The sequence below is a fragment of the Oncorhynchus nerka genome, linkage group LG19, assembly GCF_034236695.1.
Source record: "Oncorhynchus nerka isolate Pitt River linkage group LG19, Oner_Uvic_2.0, whole genome shotgun sequence".
In the NCBI taxonomy this organism is placed as follows: Eukaryota; Metazoa; Chordata; class Actinopteri; order Salmoniformes; family Salmonidae; genus Oncorhynchus; species Oncorhynchus nerka.
Window position 1 is genome coordinate 34,557,001 of NC_088414.1, and position 21,328 is coordinate 34,578,328.

General features: G+C 42.6%; 2 protein-coding genes across 2 annotated transcripts; both read left to right on the plus strand.

Moving 5' to 3' along the window:
- Positions 1–729: 729 nt before the first annotated feature.
- On the plus strand, positions 730–10,739 carry LOC115101450 (arrestin-C-like). The gene is made up of 14 exons (XM_065004894.1): positions 730–804; positions 3,443–3,475; positions 5,082–5,112; positions 5,244–5,304; positions 5,402–5,446; positions 7,773–8,026; positions 8,121–8,194; positions 8,372–8,510; positions 8,629–8,713; positions 8,794–8,866; positions 8,956–9,093; positions 9,181–9,264; positions 9,374–9,822; positions 10,177–10,739. Exons 2-13 carry the CDS (start codon positions 3,468–3,470, stop codon positions 9,474–9,476), a joined length of 1,095 nt encoding a protein of 364 aa, XP_064860966.1. The 5' UTR covers positions 730–804; positions 3,443–3,467; the 3' UTR covers positions 9,477–9,822; positions 10,177–10,739.
- Positions 10,740–11,523: 784 nt separating this feature from the next.
- Positions 11,524–18,047, plus strand: LOC115146953 (solute carrier family 35 member F3). The gene is given in 8 exon segments (XM_065005049.1): positions 11,524–11,605; positions 13,380–13,746; positions 14,155–14,374; positions 15,338–15,463; positions 17,149–17,341; positions 17,521–17,610; positions 17,741–17,764; positions 17,767–18,047. Coding segments are annotated over 8 exon segments (1,326 nt in total). The 3' UTR covers positions 17,991–18,047.
- The last annotated feature ends 3,281 nt before the right edge of the window (positions 18,048–21,328 follow it).

The following is a 21,328-nucleotide window of genomic DNA, read 5'->3' on the forward strand; positions in this document are numbered from 1 at the left end:
GCCAGTTTTATTGCTTCTTTTAAATAGCACGACAGTTTTCAGCTGTGCTAACATAATTGTAAAAGGGTTTTCTAATGATCATTTAGCCTTTTAAAATGATAAACTTGGATTAGCTAACACACCGTGCCATTGGAACACAGGAGTGATAGTTGCTAATAATGGGCCTCTGTACGCCTATGTAGATATTCCATGAAAAATCTGCCGTTTCCATCTACAGTAGTCATTTACAACATTAACAATGTCTACACAGTATTTCTGATCATTTTGATGTTATTTTAATGGACAAAGTATGTGCTTTTCTTTCAAAAACAAGGACATTTGTAAGTGACCCCAAACTTGTGATTTTTTCACACTCAAAGGTGAAATGTTTAGTTAATTTACAAAGTATTGTAGCCAATTACCAAGGTAGGCCTCTTTCCTATAGAGTGCAATACCCTGTGAGTATTAGACGTTCAGCATACTGTAAGCCACAGGACCAACAACAGGCTTTAGAGAATCACTGTTGTTTTATACTTACCATAGATCAAGGTCATGTCTCTGTCCCTGGGAGTACTTTACTGTGCATTGCACATTTTAAATCAGTTGGCTGTGGTATTTTTAAACCATATGTTGTCAAAAAAAGGTGTTTGCTTATTGAATAATTGGATTGAGAGACAGACAACAGCATCTTAAACAAGAAAGTTAAGTCGGGGGAGGGGTCAGAGGTCCGGCTATAAAGAGTGATGTCAACAGTCAGAGACTGCACTCTAACCACAGAACACTAGGGATTTGAATGTCAGTGGAACACTGATAGCTTTAAGAAAGGTAAGACATCACCATTCTTTTTGCTTCACAGCTTTGTAGTTTTGTAGTGGGAGGGATGACGGAAGGGACAAAGCCTTACTCTGTGAATAGCAGAAGTACATTATAACAAACGTCCTAACTGCAAATAGGTAGAATAATTTAAACTTTCAATGCCTACACAGTTTTCAACTGGCTTTAAACCAGTATTGATGCTGTCTAAACCGCTGTAATATAGTTGAAAATATGTTGGTACATGTTTCAACTTGTAGCAAACCAATTATTGCACTTCAATGAACATTACGCACTGTCTAATTGGGAGCCTCAAATGTTGTTGTAGCATGGAATAGCTCAACCCTGACTTCGTAAACACTTAGGTCTTTCCTGTCTGGCCTGTTAATACCCATGTCAGTCAGATTTAGTAGGGGATAGTAAAAGGTATTAAGTGAATTACATTGTAAGGATTATTTTTGTCACTCAGGTCAATGATAGAAAAGTAACATAGCATCCCTCCTGTAATTGCAGTAAAATGTACAACACTCAGGCATATAGCTACTCAATCTAATTCATTGATATCTGATACTGGAAATGGCAGTGGGTTAAATCCCTGGTAGCCAACTGGCAGTGTCTGGTAGCCTACTGGCAGTGTCTGGTAGCCTACTGGCAGTGTCTGGTAGCCAACTGGCAGTGATCGGTAGCCTACTGGCAGTGTCTGGTAGCCTACTGGCAGTGTCTGGTAGCCTACTGGCAGTGTCTGGTAGCCTACTGGCAGTGTCTGGTAGCCAACTGGCAGTGATCGGTAGCCTACTGGCAGTGTCTGGTAGCCTACTGGCAGTGTCTGGTAGCCTACTGGCAGTGTCTGGTAGCCTACTGGCAGTGTCTGGTAGCCAACTGGCAGTGTCTGGTAGCCTACTGGCAGTGTCTGGTAGCCTACTGGCAGTGTCTGGTAGCCAACTGGCAGTGATCGGTAGCCTACTGGCAGTGTCCGGTAGCCTACTGGCAGTGTCTGGTAGCCTACTGGCAGTGTCCGGTAGCCTACTGGCAGTGTCCGGTAGCCTACTGGCAGTGTCCGGTAGACTACTGGCAGTGATCGGTAGCCTACTTGCAGTGTCCGGTAGCCTACTGGCAGTGTCTGGTAGCCAACTGGCAGTGTCCGGTAGCCTACTAGCAGTGTTTCTGGTAGCCAACTGGCAGTGTCTGGTAGCCTACTAGCAGTGTCTGGTCGCCTACTGGCAGTGTCTGGTCGCCTACTGCCAGTGCCTGGTAGGCTACAGGCAGTGTCTGGTCGCCTACTGGATGTGTCTGGTCGCTTACTGGCAGTGTCTGGTAGCCTACTGGCAGTGTCTGGTCGCCTACTGGCAGTGTCTGGTCGCCTACTGGCAGTGTCTGGTCGCCTACTGGCAGTGTCTGGTCGCCTACTGGCATTGTCTGGTCGCCTACTGGCAGTGTCTGGTCGCCTACTGGCAGTGTCTGGTCGCCTACTGGCAGTGTCTGGTCGCCTACTGGCAGTGTCGGGTCACCTACTGGCAGTGTCTGGTCGCCTACTGGCAGTGTCTGGTCGCCTACTGGCAGTGTCTACCATCTGTAGGAGAAATGTGCTGCTATTACATTGTGGAACAGATCTCTCTGATAAAGACAGCTGACTGCTGACAATCCAATCTTAACTTCTTACTACTGAAATATAGTCAACTACTACCTGTAAACTCTACAGGTAGTCCCTGTAACACTTTCCAAATGCAACTCAAGAAGGCCGCTCTCCATGGTCATCAATACCATGATGTCTGTGGAGGTTGCTGAGGGGAGGACCAAACCATGTGTTTGATGCATTTGATAAAATTTCCCTCATTCCACTCCGGCCATTACAATGAGCCAATCCTCCCTAATTAAGATACCACCAACCTCCTGTGCATGGCGTATCCATTTGGGATACTTCTGGAAGCACTATCCAGGAATCCACTGTAATTGATTGAATACCGGTCTTGTATTGAGATCTGGAACATGGACAGCAACATTGTTGAGGATTGAAAGTGATACAGTCCCAAAATACAAACAAGAGAAATGTCAATAGTGGATTTAAACTTATTTTTCGGGTTAGACTAAAATGAGAAAATTCTTATTATTCCTTTTATGAGTATTGATACTGTTATGATCTCATTTTATTATCTTCATCTATCCTCTGTAAATGTTTCAGGAAAATAAGACACCTTGTGACCCTGTGACCTTGTGACCCTGTGACCCTGTGACCTTGTGAATGCTTTTGGGAAACCTTGGTCAATATGTGTAATCCACCAGGGACGTGAGGATGAAACCCCTTCGTTTAGAATGGAGTATTACATAAGAATGTGCTACCTTGTAAATCCTGCCCAGGTTACGTTTAGCTACTGTTAGGGTCTCTGTGCCTCTGCAGTCTATTAGATGAGCGTTGTCAATAGCAGCAGTACTTTGAAAAGCTAAACCCCAGCCAAGATTTGGCTCAGGACAACTAACAGTGATGCTGTAATCTCATTCCACCAGATTATTCCCTGTCACTCAACACAGATACGGCATCCTTTCATCCGTAACTCATTGGTGAATCAGGGGTTATGCCTGATTGTGATTGAGATTCACTTCTTGTTGCCATTTTCATGAACTCACACGTTTTGTTTTGTTTTGTCTTCCACAGAAAAAAATCCTGAAATTGCTGAAAAATGTCTAAGTAAGCCCCCACCTGATTTTCAATCAGACTACATGTTGATAGCAATGCAATGTTATTGAATGTCATACATGGTCTATATTACTATTACTATGTTACTAGTAAAACTGTTTTGTTTGTTCGGCCAATGTAATTGGCTGTTTGCAAGTGTTTCAGACCATTTGAGGACACCATGCCCCAAAGAGCCTCTTAATCTGTGAGAGCACAGAGGCAGATGGTTCTGTTGAATGAACCTGTTCTCTCACCCACTACATCACACTTTGACTATCAAAGGTGTCACAGAGTAGATGTCCTTAGATGCACCTCCTCCTCTTCACTGTGCTTTAGAAGCACACATGGGAAGAATTCCAAACGTTTTCTACTGAGAGGTAGCAACATTCCTCTATTTTATATACACTCTTAGAACAAAGGGTTCCAAAGGGGTTCTTCACCTGTCCCCATATGAGAACCCTTTTTGGTTACAGGTAGAACCCTTTTGGGTTACATGTAGAACCCTCTGATGGAAAGGGTTCTACATAGAAACCGAAAGGGTTCTACCTGGAACCAATAAGGGTTCTTCAAAGGGTCATCCTATGGGGCCAGCCGAAGATCCCTTTTAGGTTCTAGATAGCAGTGTGTACCTATCTACCTCATGTAGGCCTATCTGTTATACTACTACTTGATGGTATCTGTTAAATGGTGCAGAATAAGAAAATGTGTCTAACAAAAACGTCAAGAAATCCCTTTAATACTCAGAGGACTGCTGACTATGTCAGGAAATAACATGGGTCGTCTCCAACACTATTAATACCATGAAGTGTTATCATTCACAAAGGATTTGTCCGTTTGTTAGTGACATTAGCCTTATGTCAGGGTTTTCATCTCCCATAGGGAGAGCATTGTTTCCTCTGTAGGTTGTAAATTATCAAAATAAAGAGAGTAGCACACTCCATAGTCATTTATTGGGTATTTACCAACGTTTCGGCATCACTGTGCCTTCTTCTGTAGGTTTTAACAGCATGGATTGAGTTGCATGGGTTGAGTTGCATGAGTTGAGTTGCATGAGTTGAGTTGCCATAAGGTGCTAGTGAAAGTCAATAATAGGTTTCCCTGAGGACTACTGAGAGGAGGGCTCCAGTCAGTTCAACAGGATCCGAGAGAGAGGCAGGCAAGGCTGCAGCTTTGACTTGAGTGCCCTTGAATACCACAAGCACTACGTGGTGAATGGTCACTCATGCAGGGGGGCTTACAGCCCGAGTCAAACCCAGCCAGTTAGGTAATATTACACTCAAGGGTTAATTCCTCAGATCTGCTCATGTAAGACAATGTACGACCCTGGCTGATACCTGCTGCCCTCAGTATGGTCTGACAAACACATCTCCAAACTCTCAGGATTAGGAAGCATTTTGGATAAAACATGTCAGTTATCATCATTTTGTATCAATAATATGTTTATATTGGGTTGTGTCATTATAATTTGCATACCTTCGCACATTTGATTGACTGTTGATTGATAATTTGTCTTCTGATAAACCTTTGTTTTTTCACCACTTGAAATTACTTTGGTCACTAAAGTAAGACAGAGAAATGTTTTAAACACTGCTGACCGTTTAGTTTGATATTTTCTCAGGGTATACAAGAAAACCTCTGGGAATGGCGCAGTAAGTGAAAACCTTTTCTTTCTCTCTAATACTTGCCCCATAGAAATACCGACCATCACCTAGTGTGATAGAGTGTGTGATAGAGCTCCAGAAAACATTCTGTTTGACCATTTTTTTCTTCCTGTCTTCAGCTTACCCTTTACCTGGGAAAGAGAGACTACGTCGACCATGTTCAGAATGTGGACCCCATCGGTAACTCTTACTTTTACACTTGGCACTTCTGTATCGTAAGTTTAGACATTTGTGTTGAGGGGAAAATCTCTAACATCTCGACCCATCGTTGTTACAGAGGGAGTGGTGAAAATTGATCCTGCAGACCTTGGAGGCAAGAAAGGTACACATTATTTTACAAAACTATTCTTTACAGATAAGTTACTAATGTTAGTAGTCCTGCGGAATGACTATACACTGGCTAATGTTTATCCTGGTCTCTAGTGTTTATCCTGGTCTCTAGTGATTATCCTGGTCTCTAGTGTTTATTCAGGTCTCTAGTGTTTATCCTGGTCTCTAGTGTTTATCCTGGTCTCTAGTTTTTATCCTGGTCTCTAGTGTTTATCCTGGTCTCTAGTTTTTATCCTGGTCTCTAGTTTTTATCCTGGTCTCTAGTGTTTATCCTGGTCTCTACTGTTTATCCTGGTCTCTAGTGTTTATCCTGGTCTCTACTGTTTATCCTGGTCTCTAGTTTTTATCCTGGTCTCTACTGTTTATCCTGGTCTCTAGTGTTTATCCTGGTCTCTACTGTTTATCCTGGTCTCTAGTGTTTATTCAGGTCTCTAGTGTTTATTCAGGTCTCTAGTGTTTATCCTGGTCTCTAGTGTTTATTCAGGTCTCTAGTGTTTATCCTGGTCTCTAGTGTTTATCCTGGTCTCTAATGTTTATCCTGGTCTCTAGTGTTTATTCTGGTCTCTATTGTTTATCCTGGTCTCTAATGTGTATCCCGGTCTCCAATGTTTATCCTGGTCTCTAGTGTTTATCCTGGTCTCTAATGTTTATCCTGGTCTCTAATGTTAATCCTGGTCTCTGGTGTTTATCCTGGTCTCTAGTGTTTACTCTGGTCTCTAGTGTTTATTCTGGTCTCTAATGTTTATCCTGGTCTCTAGTGTTTATCCTGGTCTCTAATGTTTATCCTGGTCTCTAGTGTTTGTTCTGGTCTCTAGTGTTTATCCTGGTCTCTATTGTTTTATCCTGGTCCCTAGTGTTTATCCTGGTCTCTAATGTTTATCCTGGTCTCTAATGTTTATCCTGGTCTCTAGTGTTTATCCTGGTCTCTAGTGTTTATCCTGGTCTCTAATGTTTATCCTGGTCTCTAATGTTTATCCTGGTCTCTAATGTTTATCCTGGTCTCTAATCTTAATCCTGGTCTCTAATCTTAATCCTGGTCTCTAATGTGTATCCTGGTTTCTAGTGTTTACTCTGGTCTCCAGTGTTTATCCTGGTCTCTAGTGTTTATCCTGGTCTCTAGTGTTTACTCTGGTCTCTAGTGTTTATCCTGGTCTCTAGTGTTTATCCTGGTCTCTAGTGTTTATCCTGGTCTCTAATGTGTATCCTGGTTTCTAGTGTTTACTCTGATCTCCAGTGTTTATCCTGGTCTCTAATGTTCATCCTGGTCTCTAGTGTTTATTCTGGTCTCTAATGTTTATCCATGTCTTTAGTGTTTATCCTGGTCTCTAGTGTTTATCCTGGTCTCTAGTGTTTATCCTGGTCTCTAGTGTTTATCCTGGTCTCTAGTGTTTATCCTGGTCTCTAGTGTTTATTCCGATCTCTAATGTTTATCCTGGTCTCTAGTGTTTACTCTGGTCTATAATGTTTATCCTGGTCTCTAGTGTTTATCCTGGTCTCTAATGTTAGTCCTGGTCTCTAGTGTTTATCCTGGTCTCTAATGTTAGTCCTGGTCTCTAGTGTTTATCCTGGTCTCTAGTGTTTATCCTGGTCTCTAATGTTTATCCTGGTCTCTAGTGTTTATTCTGGTCTCTAGTGTTTATCCTGGTCTCTAGTGATTATCCTGGTCTCTAGTGTTTATCCTGGTCTCTAGTGTTTATCCTGGTCTCTAGTGTTTATCCTGGTCTCTAGTGTTTATCCTGGTCTCTAATGTTTACTCTGGTCTCTAGTGTTTATCCTGGTCTCTAATGTTTATCCTGGTCTCTAGTGTTTATTCTGGTCTCTATTGTTTATCCTGGTCTCTAATGTTTATCCTGGTCTCTAATGTTTATCCTGGTCCCTAGTGTTTATTCTGGTCTCTATTGTTTTATCCTGGTCTCTAATGTTTATCCTGGTCTCTAATGTTTATCCTGGTCTCTAGTGTTTATCCCGGTCTCTAATGTTTATCCTGGTCTCTAGTGTTTATCCTGGTCTCTAATGTGTATCCCGGTCTCCAATGTTTATCCTGGTCTCTAGTGTTTATCCTGGTCTCTAATGTTTATCCTGGTCTCTAATGTTAATCCTGGTCTCTGGTGTTTATCCTGGTCTCTAGTGTTTACTCTGGTCTCTAGTGTTTATTCTGGTCTCTAATGTTTATCCTGGTCTCTAGTGTTTATCCTGGTCTCTAATGTTTATCCTGGTCCCTAGTGTTTATCCTGGTCTCTAATGTTTATCCTGGTCTCTAATGTTTATCCTGGTCTCTAGTGTTTGTTCTGGTCTCTAATGTTTATCCTGGTCTCTAGTGTTTGTGCAGCTGGCCTGTGCTTTCCGTTATGGCCGTGAGGACCTGGATGTCATTGGACTGTCCTTCAGGAAAGACATCTGGTTCAAGCACCTCCAGTTGTACCCTGCTGCTGACCACAAACCCACCCTCACTCCCATGCATGACTGCCTGCTCAAGAAGGCAGGAGAGCAGGGCCATGCCTTCACTTTCGACATTCCCGTAAACCTTCCCTGCTCTGTCACACTCCAGCCAGGACCAGATGATGCTGGAAAGGTAGGCACTTGCCTTGCTATTTATATATATATATTTTTTACCCCAGATATATTAAATTCAATGATATTTACATTGGCCTTTTGTGTATACCTAGGCTTGTGGTGTGGACTTTGAAGTGAAGACCTACATTTCAGATGTGGCAGACCCAGAAGAGAAACTTGACAAGAAGTGAGTGGCTGTCCAAATACTTGTCTTCTTTTATTGGAATACTTTACACAATAAGACATGGAAATTCTACATCTACATGTAAAAACAATTGTTTCTTTCTGACACTTTTCCTCCCTCCCTCCCTCCCTCCCTCCCTCCCTCCCTCCCTCTTTGCCACTTTTCCCTCCATCCTTGTAGAGACACTGCCCGTCTGATCGTCCGTAAGATCCAGTTTGCTCCAGATGCAACGGGTGCTTCTGGTCCCAAGGCCGACATCTGCAAGAGCTTCATGATGTCTGACAAGCCTGTCCACCTGGAGGCCTCTCTGGATAAGGAGGTGAGTTAAACAGAAATCCTCACCGGCTTCTACAGCGCATATACTGTAGCAGCTATATTAGAATACATAACAAAAAGGGGTTGCAAACAGTGAATTGTTTTTCTTATATTGATATCAGATCTATTACCATGGAGATCCGATCAATGTCAACGTCAAAGTCAAGAATGAAACCACCAAAACAGTGACAAAAATTAAAGTCACAGGTAAGTCTATCACCGCTGACTCTGAATGGTAGAACTAAAATACTATACTTAAGTTTATAACAGTGGGCTCTTTCCTCCAGTTGACCAGACTACAGATGTGGTGCTCTACTCCGCGGACAAATACACCAAAACCGTACTTTGTCAAGAGTTTGGGTGAGTAGACAGAAACCAACCCTCTCCTCATCATCTTCTAAGAAGTGCTCTTCTCCTGATCCACTAACATCTCCAACCTTCTCTTACAGAGAGACAATAGATGCCAATAGCACATTTGATAAATCCCTCACCATCATCCCCCTACTGGCCGACAACAAGGAGAAGCGCGGTCTGGCGCTGGACGGCAGACTGAAGGATGAGGATACAAACCTAGCCTCCAACACTATGTGAGTGGCAGTCTACATTATTTTCACATTCAAATCTAGACACAAACAACCTGAGTCCATCTCTGTCTTCTCCTTTCTCCTCATCAGTATGAGAGACGGTATGGATAAAGAAGTGTTGGGAATCTTGGTCTCCTACAAAATCAAGGTCAACTTGATGGTGTCTTCAGGAGGGTAAGTCTTAGATTAAATACATGTTTGCCTGTAAGCCAATGCCATGTTTTACATTGAAATTGAGGACAATATTAAATGCTAACCAATGATGTTCTTCACTCCCATTCAGCTTGTTGGGAGGTCTCACAGCCAGTGACGTACAGGTGGAGCTCCCCTTGATCCTCATGAACCCCAAACCCCAAGGTAAAGTAATATTGTTACCTAATGAATAATAGGATTTACCATATCTAATTAACTGTCAAAGTACAACTGATGTGATGAGGGTGCAATGTCTCTCTCTCTACTCATTCAAGGTTGCTATTCAATGTTACTAATGTAATCTTTCAACTCTTTTCCCTTCTACAAAATCAACCCCATTACATGAGCAGATGTGTGAGTAAAACATTATAGGATATCATTTTTAAATACGCATTAGTGGCATACACCGCAGTGTTCAGCTCTAATGAAACGTAGTCTGTGTTATGCACATTTTAAAGTCATTTTGAACTGCCTCGTGACCTTGTGCTATTTTCGTGTTTCCTTTATGATCTGCAGAGGTCTCCCGGTGGGAGAGTAAAGGTGAGCTTCTCTCCGCCAGACTTATCGACCCTAATGTACATTAGGCATAAATTTGATGTGAAGTGCCCGTTCATTGGAGGGCTGTTGAACTCTGGTCTTTATATAGAGGTCAGGCTTCCATTACTATCACCAGTATTGGAATAGTGCTGGCATAAAGGCACCTGCGGTTGTATTTCAATGAAGTTCAAACAACTGTAGATCAGATGATCCCGTGACTGAATCGAATGATTCTAATTAGGACATTACTTCAGCCCAAGAGTTCACTGCCTCAGTTCATGTGCCATCATTCACTGTAGTCATCTGTGACAGTCACCCAGCAGCCATATTTATTGTATGTGTTTTGTGAATCCCCAGAACGCATGTTACCCTTGAGGCTGATTCCCTTCCCCCAGCAGAAGAAAGACGAGGAATGAGGGACTGCAAAGTTCAATGGAGCAAAGCTGTTGATGGCTGTCCAGATTAAAAGGCTGATGACCAAAGCAAAGAAGAAACTGGAATACCTCATAGGAAGAACCATCAATGAAAAATGATAACAGCTTTATATGATGTTGATATCTCTCACTATTGCGGGCATTTTAGTGTTGTATTTGAGTGGTTTTGTCAATGTGAGCCTGTAGTACCTGTACTGTAATGTAGATATCCAGCCATGCGTATGAGTCACATCATTTCAAACGTAGCTTAATTAACCATTCACTCTGTACTTCTCACATAAAACCAAGGGGGGTTAATGAACACATTGAGTATAAAGGGGTTTATTGGTTTGCGGATAAAACTCTCACCTAAACTACTCCATCAAACAGGGAGTCCGGTAGTACTCAGTTTATCATATTCAAAGAGTTGTGTTTTTCTGTGGTATGTATGTATGTTTTGGACTGATACGTCATTGAACCAAATAAAAACAACTCATATACTTCTAAGACTGGGATTTCATCCATTCACTGCAGTGCATTGACGGGAACTGTCCATGGTGCTGAACTGGCATCAGGTAACTTCACGTCTTCATAGCAAAACATGTTTTATAATTAAGCAATAAGGCCTGAAGAGGTGTGGTACATGGCCAATGTACCATGGCTAAGGGCAGTTCTTATGCACAACGCAATGCCTGGATACAGCCCTTAGCCGTGGTATATTGACCATATACTACAAACCCCAGAGGTGCCTTACTGCTATTATAAACTGCTTACCAATGTAATTAGAGCAGTAAAAATAAATGTTGTATACTGGTGGTATACTGTCTAAAATACCACAGCTTGGCAATGTTGACAATCAGCATTCCTGGGCTCGAACCACCCAGTAAAAATGTCTGATATACTACGGCTGTCAGCCAATCAGCATTCAGGGCTCAAACCACCCAGTTTGTAGTGTTCTCTACATCAGACACACCAAAACCACGTAAATATGTCAACGCTTTACTGCAATGAAAAATTACAGGTATACAGTATTCCACGTCACTTACACACATTTCAGAGGGCAATATGTAAACACGTCTCACTAAACACACGTTTGCAGTTCTGTTAGTGGCTTCAAGCAACCTCCTGGAATTAGATGGTCTGTAAGCAGGGGGAGTAATCATAGTAATCACAGGTCATTCTGGGTTGGCTGAGTTTAAGCAACTTAATTCTCCATACACATCAAAGGCTTACCACCCAGAGCCCATGGCTGTAGAAGGACTCAGTGTCCAGAGAAGAGCCGACACTGGAGATGGCCATGAAAAAACAAACAGCCAAAGTGTCTCCCTCGCCCATCACTGGTCCTGCCGTCTTTCTGCTGCCCACTCCACAGGGTGAGTATATTTCATAGCTTTCTTATAGTTTTAGGCATAAGTCTAACGTTATGTGCATTCATTTATGTGTAGGTCAGGTGTGACAAATCACAGTGACATGTAATACTGCATATTAAGATATTATCTATCCATTTCGGTGCTTGTAGATAATGTCATATACAGTTGAAGTCGGAAGTTTACATACACTTACGTTGGATACATTAAAACTCGTATTTTAACCACTCCACACATTTCTTGTTCACAAACTATAGTTTTGGCAAGTTGGTTAGGACATCTACTTGCGTGCATGACACAAGTCATTTTTCCAACAATTGTTTACAGACAGATTTTTTCACTTATAATTTACTGTATCACAATTCCAGTGGGTCAGAAGTTAACATGCACTAAGTTGACTGTGCCTTTAAACAGCTTGGAAAATTCCAGAAAATGATGTCATGGCTTTAGAAGCTTCTGATAAGCTAATTGACATGATTTGAGTCAATTGGAGGTGTACCTGTGGATGTATTTCAAGGCCTACCTTCAAACTCAGTGCCTCTTTGCTTGACACCATGGGACCACGCAGCTGTCATACCATTCAGGAAGGAGACGTGTTCTGTCTCCTAGAGACAGATGCTGGAGGAAACAGGTACAAAAGTATCTATATCCACAGTAAAACGAGTCCTATATAGACATAACCTGAAAGGCCGCTCAGCAAGGAAGAAGCCACTGCTCCAAAACCGCCATAAAAAAGCCAGGCTATGGTTGCAACTGCACATGGGGAAAAATATTGTACCTTTTGGAGAAATGTCCTCTGGTCTGATGAAACAAAAATAGAACTGTTTGGCCATAATGACCATTGTTATGTTTGGTTTGCAAGCCGAAGAACACCATCCCAACCATGAAGCATGGGGGTGGCAGCATCATGGTGTGGGGGTGCTTTGCTGCAGGAGGGACTGGTGCACTTCACAAAATAGATGGCATCATGGGGCAGAAAAATTATGTGGATATATTGAAGCAACATCTCAAGACATCAGTCAGGAAGTTAAAGCTTGGTCACAAATGGGTTTTCCAACTGGACAGTGAACCCAAGCATACTTCCAAAGTTGTGGCAAAATGGCTTAAGGACAACACAATCAAGGTATTGGAGTGGCCATCACAAAGCCCTGACCTCAATCCTATAGAAAATGTGTGGATAGAACTGAAAAAGTGTGTGCGAGCAAGGAGGCCGACAAACCTGCCCAGTTACACCAACTCTGTCAGCAGGAATGGGCCAAAATTCACCCAACTTATTGTGGGAAGCTTGTGGAAGGCTACCAAAAACATTTGACCCAAGTTAAACAATTTAAAGGCAATACTACTAAATACTAATTGAGTGTATGTAAACTTCTGACCCACTGGGAATGTGATGAAAGAAATAAAAGCTGAAATAAATGATTCCCTCTAATATTATTCTGACATTTCACTTTCTTAAAATAAAGTGGTGATCCTAACTGACCTAAGACAAGGATTTTTTACTAGGATTAAATGTCAGGAATTGTGAAAAACTGAGTTTAAATGTATTTGGCTAAGGTGTATGTAAACTTCTGACTTCAACTGTATATTTCTTCAGTATGAGAAAAGCACTGACACCTCAGGTTGTGGGAATAATTCGATGATATCTTGAAGATCCACCAAAAATAGGCAACTTGGGAGTAAAATTGTAATATGGGCTATATTCTTCTATTACCCTTTCCCATATGAGAATTATATCTTTATGCATCTATTATGTTATTGTTTATTTGCCTTTGCCATATAGAGCATGCTGAAAGACAGAGGGGACCTCAGCACGCGGCTGAAGATGGGCAGGATGGAGGGCAGGGTGGAGGGAAGGGTGGAGACCAGGCAGAAGAGTGTGTGGAGAAGAGAGAGGACAGTAAGAGCCGCTGTGCCCGCTGCCCGCTGAGAGCCATGTGTCGAGCTGTGTGGGGGCTGGTCCTTGGGTGCTGTGTGGCCCTGGCGTGGGCAGTGGGCACACACAGTGCCAAGCAGTCTCTGGAGCAGCTCCATGCCCCCTTCTTCACTATTTGGTTCTGCAGTACATGGAACCTCCTCCTCTTCCCCCTCTACTACCTGGGACACCTGCTAGGGGCAGAGCAGAGACAGTGGCCCACAGCCTGCTTCAGGTGAAACAACAGCTAAAGAGTCCTCTGACAAGCAGGTGTTGGGCCCATTTCAGGTTGAGAGAAGTTTCACAGGGCTATGTGTGGCAGGAAGTCATGATCACCTATTGTTTTTTGTTATTACACTCATCAAGATTGATTCTCTATTTTGGATAGAGTGTAATATAAGGATTTACAGTAACTTTAGATTTGTCAAATTACTAAATGAATGGTTTTCTTTTTAGGGAATATAGAAAACCTATTGCCACAAACCCTCTGTATCAGACAAGATATTTAAGACAAGCTGCTTTGTGCTTTAATCTGCAGCTAAACAAACAAACATCTTAAAAACAACCCTGCTGTTTATCCAGAGGATTGGTAGAGAGGTTGACCAGGTCACCAGGCGCCTGCCTCTGTCTTCCTGTGTCCCAGGCAGTGCAGTGGCTTCCTGGTGGAGGAGGACATGACAGTGAGAGTGCTCCTGAAGGGTGCAGCACCGTTCTCCGTGCTGTGGAGTCTCTCAGGCTACCTGTACCTGCTGGCTCTTTGTCGCATCTCAGCGGGAGACGCTAGCGCCATTCTCTGCTGTAGCCAGGGCTTCATCTTCCTCCTGTCCTGGATTGGACTCAACGACCGGTTCATGGGTGTACGGGTAAGAACTCCTGTCAGTGCTGGATAAAGGGGGAAGGAGGTGGATGGACAGTGCAACACAAAGCATCTACCAATGTAGATACTCATTTAAGCGTCCAGATACTCACATCAAAGCTTCCATAAAAAAATTCTCAAATGTATAGATTTCCCTTGAGAGAGCGGTGCTTGTCGTTTAATTCAAAGTAAACGGTACTGTATTGAACGACCAGTTGAGGAACGTTGTGATTATGGCAGCCCAGAGAGCGATTGTGTATGGTGTGCTGCACAAGTTTTGAGATGTATAATGGTCAAACCCATATTGATCAGGCCACACCCCCCCACCAAACAGGAGGGTCACACTTTATTTGGATAGTCCGGATTTTCCATCAGTAGATGGTCTACAGAGGGTCATACTGTCAACAAACTATCTGTTGATCAGCAACTGCTTGCTAAGACTATGGTTATGGTTAGGTTTAGAATACGGTTTAGGGCAAGGGTTAAGTTTAGGGTAAGGGTTAAGTTTAGGGTTAGGGTTAAGTTTAGGGTAAGGGTTAAGTTTAGGGTTAGGGTTAAGTTTAGGGTAAGGGTTAAGCTTAGGGTTAGAGCTAGCGTTTGGGTTAGTACATTGACAGTTGAAATGTTACTGTAGAGTCTGTAGATACAGTAGTCTGTAGAGCATCTACAAATGGACGATCCAAGTCAAGTGTTACCAACCGGAGGGCAAACACACCTCAAAAGGCTGTTAAAGAACGGTGCGGGAAACGGGTCGTTCAGTACAAACCGTCACACAATGTAGCAAATGTTCAACCGAACTGAATGCACCCCAGCCAAGCTCTCACATGGTAATTGTTGACCAACTACGTATGTGGGGTTTGACTTTGATGATTTTGAGTCAATTGAGGATGTTTATGGCTGAGCAAATCAAAGTGTTCCTTGTCATTAGTGTTGAGCTGTGATGTCTTCCTGTGTCTTTTTTCTCTATCAGATAGTGGCTGTAATTCTCTCCATCACAGGAATCGTCATGATGGCGTATGCTGATGGTTTCCATAGCGACTCAATCACAGGGGTGGCCCTGGCAGTAGGCTCAGCTTCAACCACTGCCCTGTACAAGGTCATCGGCATTAAAGTCCTCCTCAATTCTCTGTTTCACTTCATTAATCGCATGATTTACTTAACAAAAGGCACATCTCATTAGGTGGTCCAGGTGTCCAACTGACATGGCACGAGGCGGACCTTTCCGCTTGTATTCTCTGTTGCTCCCGCAAGCAAGCAGGGAGGCTGATGACATCAGAGGGCACCATCAGACCAACTCCTTCATTGGCCAACGCCTTGAAGTTTGCAGTTGTGTCGAAAAAACACTATTTAGCGCAAACATGTTTTTTTACCCTTAAGTGTGTCTACGTTACTGTATATACAGATGACGTCGGAAGTTTACATACACTTAGGTTGGAGTCATTAAAACTAGTTTTTCATCCACTCCACAAATTTCTTGTTAACAAACTATAGTTTTGGCAAGTCGGTTAGGACATCTACTTTGTGCATGACACAAGTCATTTTTTCAGCAATTGTTTACAGACAGATTATTTCACTTATAACTCACAGTATCACAATTCCAGTGGGTCAGAAGTTTACATACACTGAGTTGACCATGTCTTTATTACAGCTTGGAATATTCCAGAAATGATGTCATGGCTTTAGAAGCTTCTGATAGGCTCATTTACATAATTTGAGTCAATTGGAGGTGCACCTGTGGATGTATTTCAAGGCCTACCTTCAAACTCAGTGCCTCTTGACTCTTTGCTTGACATCATGGGAAAGTCTAAGGAAATCAGCCAAGACCTCAGAAAAAAAATTGTAGACCTCCACAAGTCTGGTTCATCCTTGGAAGCAATTTCTAAATGCCTTAAGGTACCGCATTCATCTGTACAAACAATAGTACGCAAGTATAAACACCATGGGACCACGCAGCCATCATACTGCTCAGGAAGGAGACATGTTCTGTCTCCTAGAGATGAATGTACTTTGGTGTGAAAAGTGAAAATCAATCTCAGAACAACAGCAAAGGACCTTGTGAAGATGCCGGAGAAAACAGGTATAAAAATATCTATATCCACAGTAAAGCGAGTCCTATATCGACATAACCTGAAAGGCTGCTCAGCAAGGAAGAAGCCACTGCTCCAAAACCGCCATAAGAAATCCAGCCTACGGTTTGCAACTGCACATGGGGACAAAGAACTCCACATAGGGACAAAGATTGTACTTTTTGGAGAAATGTCCTCTGGTCTGATGAAACAAATATAGAACTGTTTGGCCATAATGACCATTGTTATATTTGGAGGAAAAAAGGGGAGGCTTGCAAGCCGAAGAACAACATCCCAACCGTGAAGGGGGGGGGGGGGGGGGGGGGGCAGCATCATGTTGTACCAAATACTAATTGAGTGCATGTAAACTTCTGACCCACTGGGAATGTGATGAAAGAAATAAAAGCTGAAATAAATCATTCTCTCTACTATTATTCTGACATTTCACATTCTTAAAATAAAGTGGTGATCCCCACTGACCGAAGACAGGGAATTTTTACTCGGATTAAATGTCAGGAATGGTGAAAAACTGAGTTTAAATGTATTTGGCTAAGGTATATGTAAACTTCTGACTTCAACTGTATTGTTTTTCGACAGAAAACATTTAAAAATAGCTGGAGTTTGTCTTTAGGTCTCCTTCCTTAAATCAAAATCTTAGCTGTTGTGGTGGGCAGACATAAGCACAAAGTATTTACGTATGTTTTTATTCTTTAAGGTGTTGTTTAGAAAGCGAGTGGGAGAGGTGCAGCCGGGTACGGCCAGTGTTCTGCTGTCCTGTGTGGGGCTATGCTGCTGTGTCCTCCACTCCTGGGTGTGTGTGATACTCTACCTCACACATGTGGAGTACTGGCCTCCAATCCAGTACATCCCCTGGGACGCATTGTGCGTGATGGCCTCCCAGCTCCTCGGTAACACTCCCCCGCTAATTTCTGTACAGATATTCTATTTTTATTTAACTAGGCAAGTCAGCTAAGAACAAATTCATATTTACAATGACGGCCTACATGTCCAGATATTAAATTAGTTCATTTGAATAACTCTGTTTTTAACATTTCCTTCACTCTTGTCCCTCCTCTCTCACCATCAGCTTTCAATGTCTTGGTGAATCTAGGAAGTGTGCTTGCCTCCCCCTCCCTTATTTCTCTTGGAATGTTACTGAGCATCCCAGCTAATTCAGGTACAGAAAGAACAATGATATTTATCTGCTTATAAAACTCCAAACGATAAATCAAGCTTTTCCTGAAGTCATTGTGGGAATCTCAAACAGCATTCCACTATACCTGACCCCCTACTGTATCTCTCTGCAGCAGTGGATTTCTATGTTGCTGCAGCCCCCAGCTCAGCCAGGTCAGAGTGGCTGCAGCAGCTATCATCGGGGTGGGCTACCTCTTACTGCTGCTCCCTGGAGACTGGGATGACAGTGTTGTCCACTGGATAGAGGGTCTGTGGCAAGGAGGATGGAAAGAGGACAGTGTGGTTGGAGAAGATGGAGGAGCTGATGGAGGAGAAATTGCAAAGCCCAAGCCCAAACCAGCAGGCATTGCTGCCCTAACATGATGCTCTTTGGTTTTACATGACAGAACTTGGTGTCAAAAGTCTCTCAACCAAAACCAGGGATGCAACTTTGGTTTTAGAAGTGGGGGGGATAACTTGGTGGGGGGTCTGGGGGTCCTCCCATTTTTGGGGGCATATAAAGCAAATCTCCTGCATTTCTGCACAATCTAATATGACCCATTGCCCTTTCTAGCCATCTCTATTTAGAACAACATAAAGAAAGCAAAAATGACCAGTCATCAAGCTAGGTAAGAGATCCTTATTTAATATGTTTAAGTGATTGATAAGACTGAACTAGATCAATGGTAATTCAATAAGAAATAATGTGTTGCACCTTGAACCAACAGCCTAAAAAACGAACAACTCTAACAAATAAAGTACAAAGACTTTTGATTGTCTTTATTTGTCTTTATTACATTTCAGCCAGACCGTCCAGCCAGCCCGAGCCACCTGCACGCCCAACCCCCATCAGTCTAGTCAATAACTCAACTCTCTCCCCAACAAAACTTCCTTCCCATCTTTTTTTTATGTCTCAAGGAAAGGTTTGAAAACAAAAGTGTTGTAAAAACACACATACACATTAACACACAGAAACAGTACACCCTAAATAAAATCATTAATATCATATGCGTAATAGTACTGTAGCTCTTTTTATCTGCACACAATATAGCTGGGTCACCCCATCCTGCCCCTAGAGGTCCACGGCCCTGCAGCCCCCAACCCAACACACCCCACTCAGCTTTAAGATTTTAGTGAAACATTCATTATTGGTTTCAGGTGTGTTAGGCCAAGGTCAGAGTGACAACCAACAGTACGGCAGACCCCCAAGGCCAGGACTGAGGAATGAGCAGCCCAGCAGCTAGGGATTTCCTAAATACTTATCTCCCCTGACATGGGCATGTTTTCAATAAAGACACCCTTTGTCATACTGTATTCCATATAAGGTATCCATACTTTATGTAAGTTGCACAGTATACCCTTAGTCTAGTAATAAATACTAGTGTATCTAGTGATACATAACTTGACATTTCTTCCATCCATTGTGGGAGGATAACCAACCTTCCAATTAATGGCAATGCATCGGGAGGTCTATGGGGCGATGCACGTTTGGCTCTGCGTCGTCCGGGTTAGTGAGGGTTTGGCCAGCAGGTATATCCTTGTCTCATCGCGCACTAGCGACTCCTGTGGCGGGCCGGGCGCAGTACATGCTGACCAGGTCGCCAGGTGTTTCCTCCAACACATTGGTGTGTCTGGCTTCTGGGTTGGATGTGCGTTGTGTCAAGAAGCAGAGCGGCTAGGTTGGGTTGTGTTTCGGAGGACGCATGGCTCTCGACCTTTGCCTCTCCCGAGTCCGTACGGGAGTTGCAGCGATGAGACAAGACTGTAACTACTACCAATTGGGGAGAAAAAAGGGGTCAACAAAATTGTTTCAATCTTTGAAGCTTCTTGCTTGCCCAGTGTTTGCTACACTGACAAAATTGTGTTGTATCTGCAAGAATTCACCTCAGCTCCATCCCAGACTTCCCTGGCTGCTTGACTCTGTCACCATCTTTTCCTCAGATGTGCTCAGAAATACTAAGAAGAGGCATTACAAAGACTTATATTGGTGTACATTTCTACATTATATTATCCATGATTTTAATCAATGGTTCAACAATTGAAATTCCCAGATCCCAGACTAGCCAACTCAAGATGGAACTTTGTATTCATTCACTGATTGTTATAATATACTGCAAAATTCACCTGAGCTCTGTAGACTGGTCTTCCCTGGCTGTCTGACCCTGCTGGGACACCTGTCATCATCTGATCCTGCTTGATGTGTACTGTAGTGTTGTGTACTGACTGCATCATGAAGCCTGTATGGCTGCTTACATCGTGTCAGTGTGAAAGGAAGGGAATTAGCTAGGGAAACTGCCAGATAAATCATGTTACATTGCTATACTGACTAATAAAAACTCTGGGTTTAATCATTTGATTCAGGTCTAGTGTGATTGAGGCAAAAATAATAGCTACAGTTAGTGAGCTAGCTATAGCTGTCAGTTTTCCTAGCCAACTTTTGGCTAGCTCTGCTAGCTAATGGTACAATGGTACATCATCAAATGTACATATATTGAAACAGGACAAAACAAAGGCAACAAAACATTTTCATACACACAACAGCTGTTAGATATTGCTACCTGACAGATAGAGCAGCTAGAGGCTAGATAGAGCTGAACTGGCTGTGGTAGCTGCTAGCAGTTCATTCACTTCAGCTGAGAGGGGATGAAAAATGTGCTAATGTTAGTTACACTACTAGCTCAGCACAGGGAATCATTTGTTATTTTTTTAGCTAGATCAAAGAGTAGCCCATTTCTGCTCTCCTTGCTTTTATAACTTGGAGAAAAAGCGCAACATAGACAGCAGCTGCTTCTGTTCAGACGTTTAGCACACAGCCTGTCCGCAAGCTCTGTGGTTTCTGTGTGGTCCTAAATCCAGCTCAAACCGGAAAATTGCCTACCTGACTGCTCTGAGGCGTTTACACGGTCCTAAAGCACACCCAAGCTAAGTTTTGTATCACCGTGCAATGATAAAACTGGGAAGGACTTTTTGCGGGGTCATGTCCGCCAAGCCCCAGTGAATATTGCGTCTTTCGGAGCTAAAGTGCCGATGACCATAGGCCTGTATATTAAAATATTGTGGATATTTCTCTACGAGGCGTACTCGGTACCCCAAGGGCATGAGATATGTGTTAGATACCCTCAAATACAGAGTATATCTGTATTTCGTTATGCAGAAAACAAAAGTTAGTTCTCTTTTACTTTACTGATTAATTCTTCATATGTAATAGTTTTTTTGCATTCCAAAAAACTAACTTATACATACAAACAACTTACAAGACACACAAACAATGACTACAATGACTACATCTCATCTGCCCAGACACTCATCCTCATACCCCATCACAATCTTGGTTCCAATAGTTTATATTTTTTTCTAAGAGATTGTCAGTTGGATAGGCTCTGTGCAAGGTTTAGTAAATCTTACCTATCATATGAACATCTTTTTCTGACTCAAATAGGACTCCCTCAAGATTTCTCTGATGTCCCAAAAGATTTCAAATCGAAATGACGTCATATGTAACTTTTAATGTATTTGAAACTATCTACGTTGGTCAGTCCAAAATTATTGTTTTATTCTGTGATGGAAATAAATGTATTTCCTGTTACCAAATTCATTTACGGTTTCTATGCATTTTGTTTTCCATGTGGGCCAATTTAGCGATGAATGTTTAACAGCTATTTAAGGATTGTTCCATAAGGTTGTGTTTCTAGCGAGTGATATTGGTTCTAGTAGAATAGTGC

Coding starts and splice junctions, on each gene's coding strand:
- LOC115101450 (XM_065004894.1), top strand. Junction 5,113..5,243: donor AAACCTCTGGGAATGGCGCA/GTAAGTGAAAAC, acceptor TCCTGTCTTCAG/CTTACCCTTTACCTGGGAAA. Junction 5,305..5,401: donor TCAGAATGTGGACCCCATCG/GTAACTCTTACT, acceptor TCGTTGTTACAG/AGGGAGTGGTGAAAATTGAT.